The sequence below is a fragment of the Heptranchias perlo genome, chromosome 18, assembly GCF_035084215.1.
Source record: "Heptranchias perlo isolate sHepPer1 chromosome 18, sHepPer1.hap1, whole genome shotgun sequence".
NCBI classification, from domain to species: domain Eukaryota; kingdom Metazoa; phylum Chordata; class Chondrichthyes; order Hexanchiformes; family Hexanchidae; genus Heptranchias; species Heptranchias perlo.
In genome coordinates this window covers 30,874,342-30,894,739 of record NC_090342.1, presented here as the reverse complement: position 1 = coordinate 30,894,739, position 20,398 = coordinate 30,874,342, and the positions used below count along the sequence as shown (strand labels likewise).

Sequence of the window (20,398 nt, the reverse complement as noted above, 5' to 3'; positions counted from 1 at the left end):
TAACACATCTGGCCCTTCCAAATCCTGATACTAATTACCACAGTTTAAGGTCCAATACATTTGAGATCATTTTAACAGGGTCTTTACCTTCAGTCCACCCCTCCTCCAGCTTTACCAAATAGAAATAAAAAGATTTTTTAAACAAGCATTAAAAAAGCTTCAAATTTGTAGTGTTTCTTAAATACTCTTTTATAATAATTTGTACATATCTAACTGGATTATAATGCTATTTATTGGAATTGACAGAGGCGATAAGAATGGCTTGTTTTGAGATTGTTTGTCTGTTTCCAGTATCTTTTTTTAATCCATGAAATAGAACTCAGATGGATGTAGAAGTAGTCTAATCGACAAACACAGGACAGAGTTCCTACTGCTTCCAGAGGTGCTGACATCCATCCAAAGAGGTTGATATCTCCAGTGACTCTGGAGGCAGCAGCACCGTCACAGTAATGTAAACATTACTTCAAGAGGCAGAGACTCCAGAGACTTGAGCATGTAATCCAGGTTGACAGCCAAGTGCAGTACTGAGGGAGTGCTGCACTGTCGGAGGTGCCATCTTTCGGATGAGACTTTAAACTGGGGCTCTGTCTGCCCTCTCAGGCGGACGTAAAGGATCCTATTGCACGATTTGAAGAGCAGGAGAATTCTTCCCGGTGTCCTGGACGATATTTATCCTTCAACCAACATTTCTAAAAACAGATTATCTGGTCTTGACCTCATTACAGTTTGTGGGACCTTGCTGTGCCCAAACTGACTGCTGTGTTTCCCTACATTACAAAAAGTACTTCATTGGCTGTAAGGTGCTTTGTGATTTCCTGACCTTGTGAAAGGTGCTATATCAATGCAAGTTTTTTCTTTTTCTTTCAGAGGCCTTTTTTTCCTAACTATTGTGCTGTATGCTCAATCCACCTACATGGGTCAACAATACAGTTTTCAATCACCCAACCTCAGGGAAGGTCTGAGAGTCAGAAATTGAGTTTCCAAATCATAACCTTCAAACAATTGCATGGGCACAAGCAAAGTTTTCCATCTGTTGCTCTAGTGCTGTGGAATTCACCACATAATATAAAAGGGGAGTAGTGCACAGCACCAGCAGCCTCGGGCTATTCTGCAGATCAGCTTCTTCTGGAACAAGTTGTGTGACATAAAGCGGACATGAAGATGGCCCATTGTGATGATGCTGCTATAACAGCTCAAATTTACTCATGCTGCCAACTTTCACAGAATAGCTAAATTGGCAATTTAAAGTACTCAAAGTTGGGAATAAAATTAAAGCTCTTTTAATTTCGGTCATATTTTATGACATACGTCATTAAAAATTCATAAAATTAAAGGTTCATTAAAATGCATGGGTGGAGGAATATGATGCAGGAATATGTAAGACAATTTATTATGCATCATTAAGTTTGATTTGCAACACATATTAATTTGCAACACTGGACATCTGGAAGAGATGACAAGTGCCATCAACATAACTGGAGGGCCAGCCTTACAATGATTAATAGAGAGAAACAAAAGAACCTTTACAATAGATTTCTTTGACAATTAAGATCACAAGTTATTCAGTCACAATATATTAAACAAATGAAGATCTACATGTCATTCTCAACTCATCAATTGCAGCATTGTAAACTGACTGTAAAATGAAACATAAAGTCAACTATCTTTCCAATTTTCTTTTAATTGAGTCTTTCTTATTTTCTCTTGTTAGTCCAAAGCAGGTTAAGTATCTTTCACTGCAGGTAGATAAAAGTAAAATCATAGTCACACTTAACAAAAGTATATGAATTCAGCAATATTGGATATAATGGTATCATATTCTGCTATTACTTCTCCCCTCTCCCAGCCCTATTCTAACACAAAACTATATCAGTAGGTACTTTATTAGAATCCAATGAGATATCTGACTGGCATATGGTGAAAATTTGTGCTACAGATCCACATGTTGTTAAAAATCTCACTGATTCTCTCCCTTCCTCTCCTGAGGGCATTCTTTAAAAAAAAGTACATTAAGGGATTTAATATAAGCACATTAAATATTCATGTAGGAACAAGGCCGATTATAAAATATGTTCCTATATACAACAACAATTTGCATTTATATAGCACCTTTAATGTAGGAAAAAACTTCCCAAGGTGCTTCGCAGAGGGGTAATCAAAAAATGGACATTGAGCCAAAGAAGGAGATATTAAGAGGGATGACCACAGAGGTGGGGTTTAAGGAGGGTCTTAAAAGAGTTGAGGGAGGTGTAGCGGCAGAGGGGTATGAGGAGGAAATTCTAGAATTTGAGACCTAGGTGGCTGAAGGCACGGCCATCCGTGTTGGAATGAAGGGAGGGGGACGCAGTAGAGGCCGAAGTATGAAGAACAGAGTGCTATGGGGGGAATTGTAGGGCCAGAGGAGTTCACAGAAATAAGGAGGGATGTGAGCATGAACGGATACTTTCAAAATATGTCAAAAGATCTTTTTATTCAATCTCTCCATATGTTTTAATAACAGTTCTTGGCTCTCCAAGAGGCCAACAGCACAGCTACCTCCACCAGCTAACTCTGATCATCTCTACTAAAGGTCAGAAAGGTGAGCAGGACCCGACAAAGTACGCAGACCCCACCCCTCAGCGCCATCATGACTGGCCATTCTTCCGGCCAGTACACTTCTGTCCTTTTGAATTTATCCCCAAATCCCTCCTTCTCTGTCCTGCTTTCAAAAGCCTCGAGAACCCCTCTCTTAGGCTAGGCTTCCTTCCTCTTTCTCCTCCCTCTCACACTCCTGGTTCTGTTTTCCCAATCCTGTCAATCACTCAGAGGCTTGCTATGGAAGTGCGAATTGTTTTTTAAAAAATTATTTTAAGGAGATGCTTTAAAAATGCTGCTAATCTATTATGTGTTGTATAATAACGGGATGTATAATAGGGAACAAACCTCAATAGTTAGCTGGTCCCTAACATCTGCCTGAGGTTTTACATATTGAATAACCCTGGCATTATGTTTTTTATACTTAAGCACATTCCTACTTAAAAATAGAAGGATTGTATGGTAGATAAATGACCCCTAATTCCAATAAATAAATGCAGGAAAGTCTAGTGCTTTGGGGAAAAAACTCTTAGATCAGAACAGTTGAAATAACAAGGTGAACACACCATATCAAACCCGGCCATGGTCTCAGGGAATTTCTTGTAAAATTCCATGGCCGCATTCATTGAAGTTTTCATTTCTGAGTTGTTCTCTTTCCTAAAAAGAAATACACAAGAAAAGTCAGCGACAGAGGCAAATAGGATAAAATAGCATGTAGTGCAATAAAAGAGACAAACTAAGTCATCAGAATGGAAGCATGGCAATTACTAGAAGCAGGGTTCTGGAGACTTTATCCTTGAGTATAACCCTAAATAATATCACTCATTCCCCTCCCAGACTATCTCTATTAACTGTCACTGTCCATCAGGATTTCCTCTTCATTACTTTTCTGTTCTGTTCTCTCCTCCAACAGTTTTCTGAGTTAGCTCCCCCATCTCATTTGGTTTCCCCATGCCATACATGACTTACCACAAGAAGTTGCTGACTTGCAAACTGCAGGTCTTGTGCAGTGTGAAGATAAACACATAGTGGGGGTAGAGTTTCCGCTTTTGCACTCAAAATTTGGCAGGTTAGGTTACATTTCAAGTTTCCAATAAAATTTATTTACATAACCACAAACTTAAAATCTTCAATTAACCAGCACAATCGGGCAGCGTAATAGATCATAATCGTTTCCTTTTTTCTTTCCATGAAAAAGTATTCCTTGATGTATTTACATCAAGTTACATTGAGTCTACAGCACAGATACTGGCTATTCGGCCCAACTGGTCTATGCCAGCATTTATACTCCACACGAGCCTCCTCCCACCCCTCATCTAACCCTATCAACATACCATTCTATTCCTTTCTCCCTCATGTGCTTATCTAGCTTCCCCTTAAATGCATCTATACTATTTGCCCCACCTATTCCTTGTAGTAGCACGTTCCACATTCTTCCCATTCTTTGGGTAAATAAGTTTCTCCTGAATTCATAGAATCATAGAATGGTTACAGCACAGAAGGAGGCCAAATGGCCTGCTCTTTGCAAGAGCAATCCAGTTAGTCCCATTCCCCCGCTCTTTCTCCGTAGCCCTGCAAATTTTTTTTCCCTCAAGTATTTATCCAATTCCTTTTTGACAGTCGTGATTGAATCTGCTTCCACCACCCTCTCAGGCAGTGCATTCCAGATCATAACTAGTCGCTGCATAACAAAGATTTTCCTCATGTCGCTTTTAGTTCTTTTGCCAATCACCTCAAATCTGTGTCCTCTGGTTCCCGACCTATCTGCCAAAGGGAACAATTTCTCTTTACTTACTTCATCTAAACCCTTCAGGAGTTTGAACACTTCTATCAAATCTCCTCTCAACCTTCTCCAGTCTATCCACATAACTGAAGTCCCTAATCCCTGGAACCATTCTAGTAAATCTTTTCTGCACCCTCTCTAAGGCCTTCACATCCTTCCTAAAGTGCAGGGCCCAGAATTGGACACTATGGGCCTGATATTAGCGGGGCAGCGGGGGGTCGACTGGGCGCGTCAGTAACGTGCCCGGTGAAATCAGTGTGCTCCGCACGGAATCGCAGGTTAATTGCAACCACTTACCTGTGCTTCCAGGTTTCCTGCTGCTAAGCTGCGCGGCGGGTGGACTGCGCATGCGCAGCAAGGTCTGTCAGCTGGAGGAGCCCTATTTAAAGGGGCAGTCCACCAATGCTCCTCCTGCAGCAAACAACCAATGCTGAACCATGGAGCAGGCCAGAGGGAAGGCTGCCCCAAGATTTTCGGACTCCTCACTCCAAGTGCTGCTGGATGGGGTGAGGAGGAGGAGGGAAATCCTTTTCCCGTCCGATGGGAGGAAGTGTCCTCCCTCCACCACGAAGAAAGCCTGGCTGGAGGTGGCCGAGGAGGTCACCAGCAGCGGTAATGTGCCACGAACCTGGGTCCAGTGCAGGAAGAGATTTAATGACCTAACCAGGTCAGCCAAAGTGAGTATACTTACGCATTCTCCCACACTCTGTCTTCCACATCACCTCCACCATCACACAACCCCTTCTGCACTGCCACCACAACGCTCTCGCATCACTCCTCACATCCAACTATCATCCTCACCTTGCCTGCACGTACTCACCGCCCCTGTCCCCATTTGAACACTACCACACAACCCAATCCTCATACAATATCATGGCTATGTTGCACACGCACCCTTCCATGCATCTCCCCCACGCTCAACCCCACCCACACCAATGCATGCAGCGGCTCACCATGCAACCATCACTCAATCACGCCTCTGTGTTTTGCCTTGATAGGAGAAGAGATGCCAGAACGCCTGGGGGAGGGCACGGACCGGAGGGGGCCCGCCAAACCAGGTGGCACTAACGGACGCAGAGCAGCAGGCATTGGAGATCAGCCACACGCTGGAGTGCCCGTCCATGGCGGATGCTGAGGCTGGGATTGCACAAGCGGCCGGTGACAGAAAGCTAACACTCAGCACTCATGATAGCGAATGATCTTAGCATCACTTGGCATCTGCAGCACCTCAACATCTGTCCACATGCCTAATACTGCTTTCTGTTCTCTTGCAGGCCCATCTGCAAGCGCCGTGACCATGGAGGGCGATTCCTCAGAGGACCTGCCGGCCTCTGAGGGTCCATCGTCACATCTGAGCCATGCATCCACCAGCGCAGATACACACACCTCGGTGGGTCCCCGTCCTCACTTAGTTGGGCTTGCACATGGTGAGTCACCACGCACGTGAGCACGAGCAGACCCTGGTGGCAGGGGCAGCCGTAAGAGTCCGCGTTGGTGGAAGCACTCTTCTCCAGGCTCTGCTCAGCTGGACACAGATGCTGAACCCTGGGGGCCAGCCGTGAAAAGCAGAGTCGTCGAGGGGCAGCAGCATATTGCCGAGGTACTGGAAAAGGTGCCACGCGCACTCTCCACAATCGCGCAGAGGATGGAGGAGTCCAACTCCTGCATGAGTGGAATGGTGGCACAGGTACAGGAGGGTATCTCCAAGATAGTGTCGCAGGGACATGAAGGCATCTCTGAGATAGTGTCGCAAGTAGGTGCGGGAATGTCTGCGATGGAGGAAAGGATAGCCTCCCTTAAGCGTCAAGCACGGCTCAACAATGAGTCCATTCAGGCCCTGACAACGACCGTTCGGATTCAGGGTGAGCAACATTCTGCCGCCTTGAACAGGCTGACAGATACTTTGCAAGTGGCCTTCCAAGGCCTCACACAAGTCCTCCAAACTGTCGTTCAGTAGGGTGGAAGGAGTGATGTGGGCCTGGGCCACGAGAGGGATGGTGGTGAAAGGGGACATGGAAGTGGGGACGCCACTCAAAGCGCTCCCACGTCTCACCCATTGCCCCCCTCTCAACCAGTACCCGCATTGCTGCCTCCTCTCCAGGTGGCCGAGTCTGCCCCTGCACAGGTGCAGGTGGAGCAGTCTTTGGAGGGGCCCTCACGGGCACCGAAACCCAGAGGGCGTCGGCTCAAAGCATCTCATCGATTAGGGCATGGACCAGAGCAACCTGCCACTACCTCTGCTGACGCCGCAGGGGTAGCACCACGTAGGGTTTCCTGGAAACGCAAGGCGAAGGTTTTGTGAGAACAAAGGGAATGCATAAGGGTGTCTGACGATTTGTCATGTTTTTTATTTATATTTGTTTTGTTTCACATGCACAATAAATATTGTTATTATCACCACTACTGTCACGTCTTGCCCATTCTTGAATGGCTTGTGGAATAGGTCCCGTTCATGGGGTCCACCATGAACACGCACACGTGATGCCACCCCTTGTGTCACTGCAGAGTGGGTGTAGGTGTATTTGCAGGGCTCTTTTGTGCAGACGACTGAGAGACGCCGGCGATGTCCCCGGTGGCGCTCTGGAAGGATGCGGAGGAGATGTTGTTGAGGGCAGTGGTGACTTTGACAGCGACAGGTAAGAAGATGGTGCTCGGGCCAGCCGGGAGCAGCTCGGCACGAAGGAGGCTGCAGATGTCCACTACTACATGTCGAGTGACTCTGAGCCTCCGTGTGCACTGCTGCTCAGAGAGGTCCAGGAAGCTGAGCCTCGGTCTGTGGACCCTGTGGCGAGGGTAGTGCCCTTTGCGACGCATCTCTCTCTGCGGTTGCCCTCCCTCCTGCTGTGCAGGTGGATGTGTCACAGCACTGTGTTGTGGAGCTCCACGTGTCAGAGGTGGATGGCGAGGCTGGTGAGGCTGGTCATGCTGTCCAAAGTGACAGAGTGGCCTCCTGCAATGAGTGAGGGTCTCCCCCCACTCCCCCCCACCCAACTCCCCCCCCCACCCCCATCTGTCAAATGGACCTTTGCAGCTGCCACAGGCTGATGGCTGCAACACGTCCATTTGAACTGGGAGTGTTTCCCCCAGTACGGGAAACAGTCTCAGTTAATTTCAAAATCCCAGCCCTCCTAAAATATCAGGTCAATCAGGTCTGTAAACATCCTGAAGTACCTGTTTAAGTACTTTAAGTGGCACCATGCCGGCTTTAATTGCCGGCGGGAGTCCCACATGCGGGGGCTGCGCGGCATGTCAGCGCGTCACTGGGGAACCCGGAAGTGGGCGGGTTGGAGCCGGCTCCAGACCCGCCCGGGGAATCCCCGATTTTCGCAGCCCCCCCGCTACGAATGCACCCGATCGTGGGTGTGAAAATCGAGCCCTATACTCCAGTTGTGGCGAACCAGTGTTTGATAAAGGTTCAACATAACTTCCTTGCTTTCGTACTCTATGCCTCTATTTATAAAGCACAGGATGCCGTATGCTTTTTAAACCATTTTCTCAACTTGTCCTGCCACCTTCAAAAATTTGTGCACATATACCCCCAGGATTCTCTGTTCCTGCACTCCCTTTAGAATTGTACCATTTAGTTTATATTGCCTCTCCTCATTCTTCCTGCCAAAATTTATCACTTTGCACTTCTCTGCATTAAATTTCATCTGCCATATATCCGCCCATTCCATCAGCCTGTCTATGTCCTCTTACATATGAACATATGAATTAAGAGCATTCGGCCCCTTGAACCTGCTTTGCCATTTGATAAGATCATGGTTCATCTGATTGTGACCTCAACCCTACTTTCCCGTCTACCTACTATAACCTTTGACTCCCCTGTTAATCAGGAATCTATCTAACTCAGCCTTAAAAATATTCAATGACCCTGCCTCCACCGCTCTCTGGGGATGGGAGTTCCACAGACTCACGACCCTCAGAGAAAAAATTTCTCCTCATCTCCGTCTTAAATGGGAGACCCCTTATTTTTAAACTGTGGCTCCTAGTTCTAGTCTCTCCCACAAGAGGAAACATCCTCTCAGCATCCACCCCTTCTAGTCCCCTCAGGATCTTATATGTTTGAATAAAATCACCTCTCATTCTTCTAAATTCCAATACATACAGGCCCAACTTGTCCAATCTTTCCTCATAAGATAACCCCCTCATCCCAGGAATCAGATGAGTGACCCTTCTCTGAACCGCCTCCAAAGCAATTATGTCCTTTCTTAAATAAGGAGACCAAAATTGCACACAGTATTCTAGATGTGGGGCCCGATATTACCATGGCAGCGGGTTCGTAGCGGGGGTTCGAATGGGCGCGTGGGTAATGCGCCCGGTGAAATCAGTCTGCTCCGTGCGCAATCGCAGGCTGATTGGATCCACTTACCTGTTCTTCCGGGTTCCCCGCTGCTAAGCTGCGCGGAGGGCGGACTGTGCATGCGCAGTAAGGTCTGTCAGCTGGAGGAGCTCTATTTAAAAGGGGCAGTCTTCCACTGACTGATGCTGCAAGAAATAGGAAAAATTACAGCATGGAGCAGCCCAGGGGGAAGGCTGCTCCCAGTTTAATGATGCCTCACTCCAGGTATCATTAGATGGGGTGAGGAGGAGGGGGAGGACAGAGATCTTCCCCCCGGCGGGTGGGAGGAAGCGGTCTGCCTCTGCCACCAAGGCCTGGCTCGAGGTGGCAGAGGAGGTCACCTGCACCACCAACATATCGCGCACCTGCATACAGTGCAGGAGGCGCTGCAATGACCTAAGTAGGTCAGCCAAAGTGAGTACACTTACTCATTCCCCTGCACTCCGTCTGCCACATCCACCACCCCCACCCCACATCTCCTTCTGCACTGCCAACACTACTCTGTCACATCACCCCTCACACCCACTCAAACCTCATCCTCATCTTACCTGCACTTACTCAGCTCGCCAGTACTCATCCCGCCACTACCACTCAACCCAATCCTCATACAATCTCATGGCTCTATCTCATACTCACCCTCTCGTGCATCTCTTTCACAGTCAGCCTCACTCAACCTGCCACTACCTGTGCTGCAGCCACAGGGCATGCATCACATATGTGCAGTAGGAAGTGTAAGGCAAACGTGTCGTGAGCATGAAGGGGATGCACAAGGGTGATTGAGGGTTTGTCATAGTTTTTACTTATATTTAATTTCTGATCAACTCACCTTACATATTATATTGGCACCACTACTGACACGTCTTTGCGAATCTTGCCTGGTTTGTGCAGTAATGCTCTTTCCTGAGGATCACAATGAAGACCCACAACTGATGTCACCCCTTGTGTCACTGCAGAGTGGGTGTAGGTGTATTTGCAGGGCTCTTTTGTGCAGACGACAGAGACGTCGGCGATGTCCCTGGTGGCACCCTGGAAGGATGCGGAGGAGAAGTTGTTGAGGGCAGTTGTTGATAGCGACAGGTAAGAAGATGGTGCTCGGGCCAGCCGGGAGCAGCTCGGCATGAAGGAGACTGCAGATGTCCACGACTACATGTCAAGTGACTCTGAGCCTCCGTGTGCACTGCTGCTCAGAGAGGTCCAGGAAGCTGAGCCTCGGTCAGTGGACCCTCTGCGTCGCATCTCTCTCTGCGGTTGCCCTCCCTCCTGCAGATGCAGGTGGATGTGTCACAGCACTGTGTTGTGGAGCTCCATATGTCAGAGGTAGACGGCGTGGTTGGCGAGGCTGGTGATGCTGTTCACCCTCCGAGGAGGTCATGACTGCAGCTACGGCGGCCCCCATGGTGAATTTTATTGTTAGGAGGAGGGTGGTGGAGGCCAAACTTTGTCCAAAGTGACAGAGTGGTCTCCTGCAATGAGTGAGGGTCTCCCCCCGTACCTGTCAAATGGACCTTTGCAGCTGCCACAGGCTGCTGGCTGCAACATGTCCATTTCAACTGGAAGTGTTTCCCCCAGTACGGGAAACAGTCTCAGTTGAGTTGAAATTCCCACCCCTCCTAAAATATCATGTCAATCAGGTCTGCAAACGACCTGAACTATGTAAATAATTGATTTAAGTGGGATCCCACCAGCTTTAATTGCCGGCGGGAGTCCCGCATGCGGGGGCTGCGCGCACATCTAAGCGTGTCACTGGGGAACCCGGAAGTGGGCGGGTTGGAGCCGGGCTCTGGACCTGCCCCGGGAATCCCCAATTTTCGGAGCCCCCCCGCCACGAACCCGCCGGCTCAGAGGTCTGAAAATCGAGCCCCTTATGTCCTCTTCACAACTTACTTTCCTACCTACCTTTGTGTCATCAGAAAATTTAGAAACCATACATTCGGTCCCTTCATCCAAATCATTGACATAGACTGTAAATAACTGAGGGCCCAGCACTGATCCCTGTGGCACTCCACTCATTACATCTTGCCAACCTGAAAATGACCCATTTATGCCTACTCTCTGTTTCCTGTTAGCTAACCAATCCTTTATCCATGCTAATATGTTACCCCCTATACCATGAGGTCTTATTTTGTGTAGTAGCCTTTGATGTGGCACCTTGTTAAATGCCTTCTGGAAATCCAAGTACACCACATCCACAGGATTCCCTTTATCCACATTGTTTGTACTTCCTCTGGAAGTCTATTACTGTTTACTACACTTCCAAGTTTTGTGTCATCTGCAAATTTTGAAATTATGCCCTGTACACCCAAGTCCAAGTCATTAACATGTATCAAAAAAAAGCAATGGTCCTGGTACCAACCCCTGGGTAACACCACTGAATACCTTCCTCCAGTCCAAAAAACAACCGTTCACCACTACTCTCTGTTTCCTGTCACTTAGCCAATTTCGTATCTGTGCTGCCACTGCCCCTTTTATTCCATGGGCTTCAATTTTACTGACAAGCCTATTATGTGGCACTTTAACAAATGCCTTTTTAAAGTCCATATACACATCAACCGCATTGCCTTCATCAATCCTCTATGTTACCTCATCAAAAAACTCAATCAAGTTAGTTAAACACGATTTGCCTTGAACAAATCCATGCTGGTTTTCCTTTATTAGTCACGAGGACAAGTGTGGATTATTAATTTTGTCCCAGCTTATTGTTTCTAAAAGTTTCCCCACCACCAAGGTAAACTGACTGGTCTGTAGTTGCCAGGTTTATCCTTACACCTTTTTTTGAACAAGGGGTGTAACATTTGCAATTCTGCAGTCCTCTGGCACCATCCCCATATCTAAGGAGGATTGGAAGATTATGGCCAGCACCTTTGCATTTTCCACCCTTACTTCCTACAGCAACTGAGGATGCATCCCATCTGGATCGAATGACCTATCTACTTTAAGTACTGCCAGCCTTTCTAGTACCTCCTCTATCAATTTTTAGCCCATCCAGTATCTCAACTACCTCTTCTTTTACTGTGACTTTGGCAGCATCTCCTTCCTTGGTAAAGACAGATGCAAAGTACTCATTTAGTACCTCAGCCATGCCCTCTCCCTCCATGCATAGATCTCCTTTTTGATCCCTAATTGGCCCCACCCCTCCTCTTACTACCCATTTACTATTTATATGCCTAGAGAAGACTTTTGAATTCCCTTTTACGTTAGCTGCCAGTCTATTCTCACACTCTCTCTTTGCTCCTCTTATTTCCTTTTTCACAACATTCAAGAAGCATTTGGATGAGCACTTGAAATGCCATAGCATACAAGGCTACGGACCAAATGCTGGAATATGGGATTAGAGTAGACAGGGCTGATGGCCGGCGTGGACACGATGGGCCGAAGGGCCTCTATCCGTGCTGTATAACTCTATAACTCTATGACACTTCTCCTCTGTACTTAGTATATTCAGCCTGGTTCTTACTTGTATTATCAACCTGACATTTGTTCATCTTACTCTATCTCTTTCGTTATCCAGGGAGCTCTGGCTTTGATTGCCCAACCTTTCCCCGTCGTGGGAATGTGCCTAGACTGTACCCGAACCATCTCCTCTTTAAAGGCCGCCCATTGTTCGATTAGTTTTGCCTGCCAATCTTTGATTCCTATTTACCCGGGCCGGATCAGTTTTCAACCCACTGAAATTGGCCCTCCTCCAATTAAGTATTTTTACTCCAGATTGCTCCTTGTCCTTTTCCATGACTAATCTAAACCTTATGATACTATGATCGCTGTTCCCTAAATGTTCCCCCACTGACACTTGACCCACTTCATACCCAGAATTAGATCCAGCAATGCCTCCTTCCTCGTTGTGCCGGAAACATACTGATCAAGAATGTTCTCCTGAACACACTTCTGAAATTCCTCCCCCTCATTGCCCTTTACACTATTACTATCCCAGTCCATGTTAGGAAAGTTGAAGTCCCCCATTATCACTACTCTTTAGTTCTTGCACCCTTTTTGTAATTTCCCTGAAAATCTGCTCCTCTATATCCTCCCCACAATTGGTGGCTTATAGAATACGCCCAGTAAGTGTAATGGCGCCTCTATCTCTTCTTAACTCTAACCAAATAGATTCTGTCCTTGACACTTCAAGGACACCCTCTCTCTCCAGCACTTCGATATTCTCCTTAATCAATATGGCCACACACCTTCCCTCCTTTTTTTCCTTCCCTATCTTTCCTGAACACCTTGTATCCAGGAGTATTTAGTACCCAATCCTGCCCTATTTTGAGCCAGGCCTCCATTATCACCACTACATCATATTCCCATGTGGCTATTTGCCTGCAGTCACCAACCTTATTTACCACACTTCATGCATTTACACACATGCACTCTGAAACTTGATACACTGTCCAACGCTTATAGCGGGCTACGCAGGTGAACACCAAGTGTCCGCTCTAAGTAACAGGGACTCTACTTCCACCAGAGGTGGCTAAGAGGAGATTTAATAGAAGTTTTTAAAGTTCTGAAGGGTTTGAAAGAGTAAATAGGGAAAGACTATTTTCTCTGGTTGGGGAGTCAGTGATGAGGGATCATCAATACAAAACTGTCACCAAAAGAGTGAGGAGAGAGGTTAAGAGAAACTTCTATACTCAGAGGTCTGTTGGAGCATGGAGTACTTTGACTCTACAAGGCAGAGCCACTGCATACTTTCAGGAAAAATTGGATGGAATATTTGAACCAGAAGAGGGGGACTGAGGGCTATGGGAAAGAAGAGGACAGTGGTATTAGTTTTGAATTGCTCTATCAAAGAGTTGGCACATGTATGATGGGCTGAATGGCCTCCTTCTGTGCAGTAAACATCTATGGTTCAAGGTGACAAGGCCATATACTTCACCATCATTGAGTGGGGGTGGGGACCAAATACAAGATGGCCTCAGAACAGATTATTCATTTATACTCTAACCCAGTGAATGGCGAGTGTCCTAGGAAGATCTAGAGAGTATATCTATATAAAATAAATAATATAAAACAAACTATTACAATACAGAATTTCATTCATACTGTCTCTGTCCAATTCAAAAACTACATTATAATCCAATTTTTAAAATATTTATACACAAAAAATGTTGTAATGGTTATGGAAAATAACATAGAACTAAACTGATGGGATGTGTTCAGTGAAAGCAGCATGCATCACAGACCTATGTACCTGAGCCTACAGGATACAAAGTCCAAAACAGTGGCAGATGTGTGTTAAGGTATTCACTGGTGATGCAAGTTTCATTTTCACTTCTTAACAATCCAGGCTTTTGATATTGTGAAGTACCAATCATTACAAACTAAAGAAGTATTTTACCAACCAATGCGTTTATTACACATTTTTTTTAAAAAACCTTGGGCATCTCAATTTGTCAATCTGTTGGTTGTCTGACTGATTTACATGGCCAATAGAGTTCATTCAAAAGAGCAACAGAACTCATCAGCATATTCGATTGTACAAAGAGTCTTTATACTGTGCCTTCCATTACATTCTAAAAATTTGTGATGTGACTCACATAAATACTTCAGCTGCAATAATTGCAACTAAATTACCGTAACAATGAGTATTACAATTTGCAGTACAATCCCTTGATTTTTAATAAGAGGTAACTGTGATCTTGTGTGTCAGATGTCCTAATCTAGAACAATTATAAATCTGATAGGACTTTCTTATTTAAATTGTGCATGTCACAAGTCTCTTGGTGCATCACAATTTCCACTTCACGTGCAAAAACAGTCCAAGGGCATCATTGGCCAATTGTCTCATCAAATTCTTACTTTGAAGCATATAGCATACAATGTCACAAAGCATGCCACATGTTAAAAAGATCATCCTCTCTAAAGTTTACCAAGTCACTTGAGAATCAAACAGAGTGCTCCCATGCTAATGCACCATTCCATGAAGTGCTGGGAAATGGGTTTACAAGTTTGAGCCTGGCTCATTTGGTAGCAATCTCGCCTTTGGGTCAGAAGGTTGTGGAGTCAAGCTGCTGTCCAGGAATTTGAGTTCATAAAATAAGATGATACCCTAGTGCAGCACTGAAGGAATGCCTTATTATTGTAAGTGCCATCTTTTGGATAAGGCGTATAACCATGCCTCCTCTCTGCCTGTTCAATAAACACTGGAATCAAAGAATAACAGGGAGGTGTTCTGGCCAACATTATTCCCTCAATCAATACCACCAAAAGCAAATTGACTGGTCATTCACCTCATTGTTGTTTGTGGGATTTTGGCATGTGCAAAATGGCTGTCATGTTTATTTACCTAACAACACTCACTTCACTTTGATGTAATTGGAGGGCAGGTGGTTCTCCAAAGGAAAAAAAAACTTTAAAAAAATATATCAAGAAAATATTTGGGTCAGTCTTGTGCATGAATTATCAGTCAGTTGAAGAGCAGCATTGGCAGACATTCCCAGGATGTGGGATTAAAATTTATCAAGACAGGCTTGAGAAGGGCTTTTTCGCTAGTGCTGAGAAGGTTAAGAGTCTGATCGAGAGCCTCAAGATCATGAAGGGTTATGATAAGGTGAATAGTGATAGATTGTTTCCACTGGTCAGTGAGACAGTAGTTTTTCTTTCCAAAATAATATTGTATAGACTGGTTCTCGTATCAGGTAGTTATTATGTAGAATTGGTACAAAATGGGTAAATTTCATAATTATATTTGCTATATTCATGCAACACACTAGTCCTGCAAAACATTTTTATCACAAAAATAATGCCTTTTTGTTTTTATAATTTGGAACTGGTTTGTCAGTCTGACTGGCATTCTTGTTTTAACCAATGCAGTACTCTGCCTTTTTCTGGGCCATCTCAGCATGCATGAAGTTACCAGCTGGTACTTAAATAAGCCGACCCCACTAGTCTGCTCCAATCAGCACACAGGAGTCTGAATTAACATGCTGCTGAGAGGGTTCACTGTAAAATATAAGGCAGTGAAAGCTCAACTGATGATGAATAGGGTTTGAGTGGAGGTGGGGTCTGTTGCTATTCATAGAAATTTATCTCAGCAAGTTAGCACCTTGAGAGAGAGAGAGAGAGAGAAAAAAGGGCAGAATATGAGGGTGAAAGTTATATTTATATTATATTAAAGGGGGTAAATGAAATGGCTCAGTGGATAAATGTATCATATAGCATGGTACTGAAACCAAGGCGGCCCCCTGGTCTGTGCTGAGCTAGCTGATCCCAGCTAGGATAGCAGGGGGGATACCATAGTTGTACGCAATGGCCCCAGCTGGAAATATTTCCAGACAGAGTTTCAACTGCTGATTGCTTCCAGTGTCTCCTTCTTGAAGTGGGCTCATGCTGATTTGAGGTAAGGTTCAGTTGTGATCCAATGGTGTGTAGCAGAATCGTTAGTCAAATTAAAGTAGGATTATTTTGAGTCTTATAGTCTTGTGTGTAATATCAGACAGACAAAAGTACTAAATGATCATATCCTACCTATGTGCAGAAAAGATGACTTTGGCTCCCATGAAGTCAGGATTATCATGTCTGAATTGTCTGGCAACCTCCTGGTAAGCCATAATGGACCATTCCTTGTCATGTAAGGTTCCATTGAGTTCATACACCTAAAACAGATGCAGAATGCCAGATAATAATGTAGACTCGATGTAAAACAAAGGACAACCTGTATGAATGTGCCAAGCATTCAGCTCATCCTGTCACATCTACAATACAGTCTGTAAAGCACTGATACCATCTCTCACTTTTTAAATCTTCTGCAAACAGTTCCTAAAGCTATAACTGCAACTTGTTGGCTACCAAAGGAAACATGTAATTTGCCATGTTTTCTCTATAGCTCCTAAAACTATTTGCATGGTCTCTGCTCATCCTTTCGCACCTGGTGAAATATAGGCTGCTCATTGGGGTGCCCCTCATGTTACTCCATAATGCTCAAATTTCTTTTTGTTAGCTTTTCAAAGGACACATAACCATCAGCAGAGAACCTGCACTGATAGTGTACCAGCCAACCTGCAACACCTCACTCGCCACGAGGAGCAGATCTTCCAAATAACTGATATGAAGACCAATGAAGGAGTGGGCAAGGAACAGCTTGGTAGCTTTGTGCCAACTTCTACTTCATCACCTTGTCAGCACCTGACACTCAGTGACTAACAGGATGCCTCATCTGCATCTCTGCTGTCATGGCTGTGCTACTGCGTGCACAGCCATTAGCTCCATATCCTATACTAACACATGTTCCCTTTCCCTTTGTATAGATTCTCCCAAGATATGGAAACTGGAACCAGTGAGGATCATGAAGCAGGCCCACTGCATGAGCACCCGTTAAGCAGTCCACACCGTGCAAGCATCATGTTGGGGGAATCAGATAGGAGGAGGAAAAGCAAGTGGAGGTGCAATTAGGAATTCAATGCCTAATTCTGCAGGCCTGGTGACTGCAACATTAGGGAATTGGCCCTATAGTCTCTGCCTCAGTAGCCATTTGTGGTAAAGCATTCCATGTTCTGGTCACGCTCTAAGTGAAAAAAATTATTCTAACTTCTCACTTCGTCTTCTAGTGATGATCCTAATTATTGATTTAATCAGAACATAAGAATATAAGAACATAAGAAATAGGAGCAGGAGTAGGCCACACGGCCCCTCGAGCATGCTCTGCCATTCGATAGATCATGGCAGATCTTCGACCTCAACTCCACTTTCCTGCCCAATCCTCATATCCCTTGATTCCCTTAATATCCAAAAATCTATTGATCTCAGTCTTGAATTTTCTCAACGACAGAGCAACTACAGCCCTCTCGGGTACAGAATGCCAAAGATTCACGACCCCCTGAGTGAAGAAATTCCTCCTCCTCTCAGTCCTAAATGTCCGACCCTTTATCCTGAGACTATGTCCCCAAGTTCTAGATTCTCCAGTCAGGGGAAACATCCTCTCAGCATCTACTCTGTCAAGCCCTCTTAGAATCTTATATGTTTCAATGAGATCGCCTCTCATTTTTCTAAACTCCAGAGAGTATAGGCCCATTCTACTCAATCTTTCCTCATAGGACAGCCCTATGGAAAACAGTGGAAACAATATTTCAATATTTACCCTGCCAAAATCTTTAATTGTTTTGAAACCTCTATTAGATCTCTCTTAACCTTTGTTACAGTTTAAAAAGTTCCAATTTTGTGAGCCTTTCTTCGTAACTATAATGACAAACATAACTGCTTTCAACACCATTGCCGCATAAGTCACCTCATCGCTGATGACATACTTTGCAGAATCAGTGGTGCCTTCCTTAGGGAAACCATAGGAACTGTAAGGTTGATTTTATGAAATTACGCTCCTGGTTCGAAGCCTTTTCTGCCAGGTGTGCATATCGGGAATTCAGGCATAAGTTGCCCATGATTTTCCATCCATTTAATGGGCAGAAAATCAAGGGAGTTTTATGACCAAATTCTGCATGTGTGCTCCAGGTGGCCAAGATTCCCTGCCTGGAGGACAATTTCATAAAATTGGACCTTATATGCCAACAGTTTCTTAACAAGAGACATCCACTGAAGGTTAATGCAAGCCCATAATTAATATAATTACCCTAATCTTTTTCTATACATACATACATACATACATACAATAATTACTGACATTTTTCATAATATCATTAGGAAAAAAATGTTTTATTAGTGCCAATTATTTTCAGAATAATGACACAGCCAAGATGATAATTGATGATAATTGTGAAGAAGGTTCACATTATAGCAGGTCATTCCAATCAATTATTATGTTATCTTTGTCATTACTCTAGACTCTGATGGCTTCACATTGTGGAAGATATTAAAAATGTATTAGTAAAAGTCTAATCTTACCTCTTATGTGCTCCCCTAATTGCTCAGTTGGTAAATCCAGTGTGTAACGAAGCCATGTAACCCAGAAGGTCACAGGTTCCATAACCTGTCTATGTTGAGTTAGCCAGGCAGCAATTAGGGTGCTAGAAGCAGGCTCAGTGCACCTAGTTTAGGGAGAGGAAAACCAGCTCATCTGTGCTATTTCTCCCCCTCCCCACTCCCCCATAAACAAACTGCCTGCCAACATTCACCTCCTAGGCTAACACATGAAGGTGCAAGGTGTAAGATGATTGACTTGTGCCACAGAGAAATGCTCCAGAATAAAACAAAGAGTTGCAAAAGCTTTAATTAAGCTCGAAAAGTCAGAAATGCTGGAGGAATAGTTAAAAACAACTTGTTTAAATGAAGTAAAGTTACCCATTGATGTGGGGAAGTGTGGTGTGTTGTTTATTTTGTTTCATTATGCAAAGGCAAGTTGTACTGATTGAACTAAGTGATTCTAATCAAAACTGCTGCTCTGTATGTTCACTCATTGGGAAATAAAGTAGCTCAATGGTTTGTATCAAACCTCACCTCACCAAATGCTTTTTCAGTCCATCTTCAGAAGGATTGAAGATATATTATTGTTACACCCCCGGGTCACATTATCATACAAACAGATATTATGCAGTGTGAGATGACTCCCACAAAGAACGCATATACCATTTACAGAAACAAATAACGCTACTGAGTACAAGTAGGTATCTATGGTAAACCCAAATTTGTAACACACAGCCTTTTTCATTGTACCAAAGCTGGACAACATACTACGCTTGCCAGCAGACATGGAATGGCAAATGGGTGTGCAGGCTTCTAGCCCAAAGCTTTCCTTTGCTTTAATGGGTTTCTCATTGGGTTCAACAGCCAAGGATGTAAAGGATAGCTCTGGTCTCCTAAAGTCATCCCCCCTCATCTCTTTTTCCAACAATGTGGGCACTGCTGACTGCCACATCATGGGTGCTTCATGGAAAATGGTATTTGATGCGCATAATGATAATTCTTGATCGCATACCACTGAAACTCTTTTGTTCATGTAGGCAATGAGGTTGATATGAGGAACCTGATGCTCACACAGGTGCCACCTATAATGCCTTGCACTCAAAGGAACCCTGCCACCCAGTGACAGCTCTGCTTCCTGTCCAGTTGATGAAGGCGTTGCCCCTTGCAAACATATCTTTTGTCATTTGCTTGATGCGGACAGCCTTATGTAGCAGATCTCCCCATGGAGGTTTGGAAGGTTCTGGTAGCATGAAAGCTTCTCTTCTACAGGATGAGCCATGTGTTCCAGATGTCATCCTGCAGCAGATGGTATAACTCAGTGACAGCCTACCTTCTGAATTGCAGACAGTGAAGAAAAGTCACCGTGAACATGTCCAGGTACATGTAGAGGGGTCGATAAGGTAGTGATGGGTGTGGACAAAAAAAACTCAGAAGTTGTTGGCCCCTCATGAGCTCCTCTTCCTCATCTAAATCATGCAGCACATTTGGAATCCCCAAAAGAATTCCCATCCTCAGCACTTTGTATTTTGCAATTTAACTGGCAACAGCAGCCAAGAATAATGAAGGAAATTATTGACAATACTTCCGACAGTGGACTGAGTGAACACTTGGTGACAGAACAAAAACCCGAAAAATTGGCAGATTTACCCAGCAAAACCAACTAATGCATGAAGAAAATGCAATTAAAAATGAAAGAAGAACTAAAAGATTTTTTTTACAAGCACTGAAACTATCATTTCCCTATAAGAAACCTGCTTGAGAAGCCCAAGTCCAAGGACTCCCAAGTATCCTTTTTCTATGAGCAAGGTACACAATATAGGTGAAGCCTTGCCCAAGGTTGAAAAATTCTACACAGG

At 44.6% G+C, this 20,398-nt stretch overlaps 1 protein-coding gene across 2 annotated transcripts in view; it reads right to left on the bottom strand.

The window, feature by feature from the left end:
• The window catches only part of ada2a (adenosine deaminase 2a), a 61,157-nt gene that overhangs the window by 7,833 nt on the left and 32,926 nt on the right, over positions 1–20,398 (bottom strand). For both annotated transcript variants that reach the window (XM_067999630.1, XM_067999629.1), the window contains 2 exons: positions 16,158–16,285; positions 3,141–3,231 (listed from right to left, as the gene is read on the bottom strand). In XM_067999630.1, the coding sequence (XP_067855731.1) occupies positions 3,141–3,231; positions 16,158–16,285 (219 nt within the window). The remainder of the gene's footprint in view (positions 1–3,140; positions 3,232–16,157; positions 16,286–20,398) is intronic.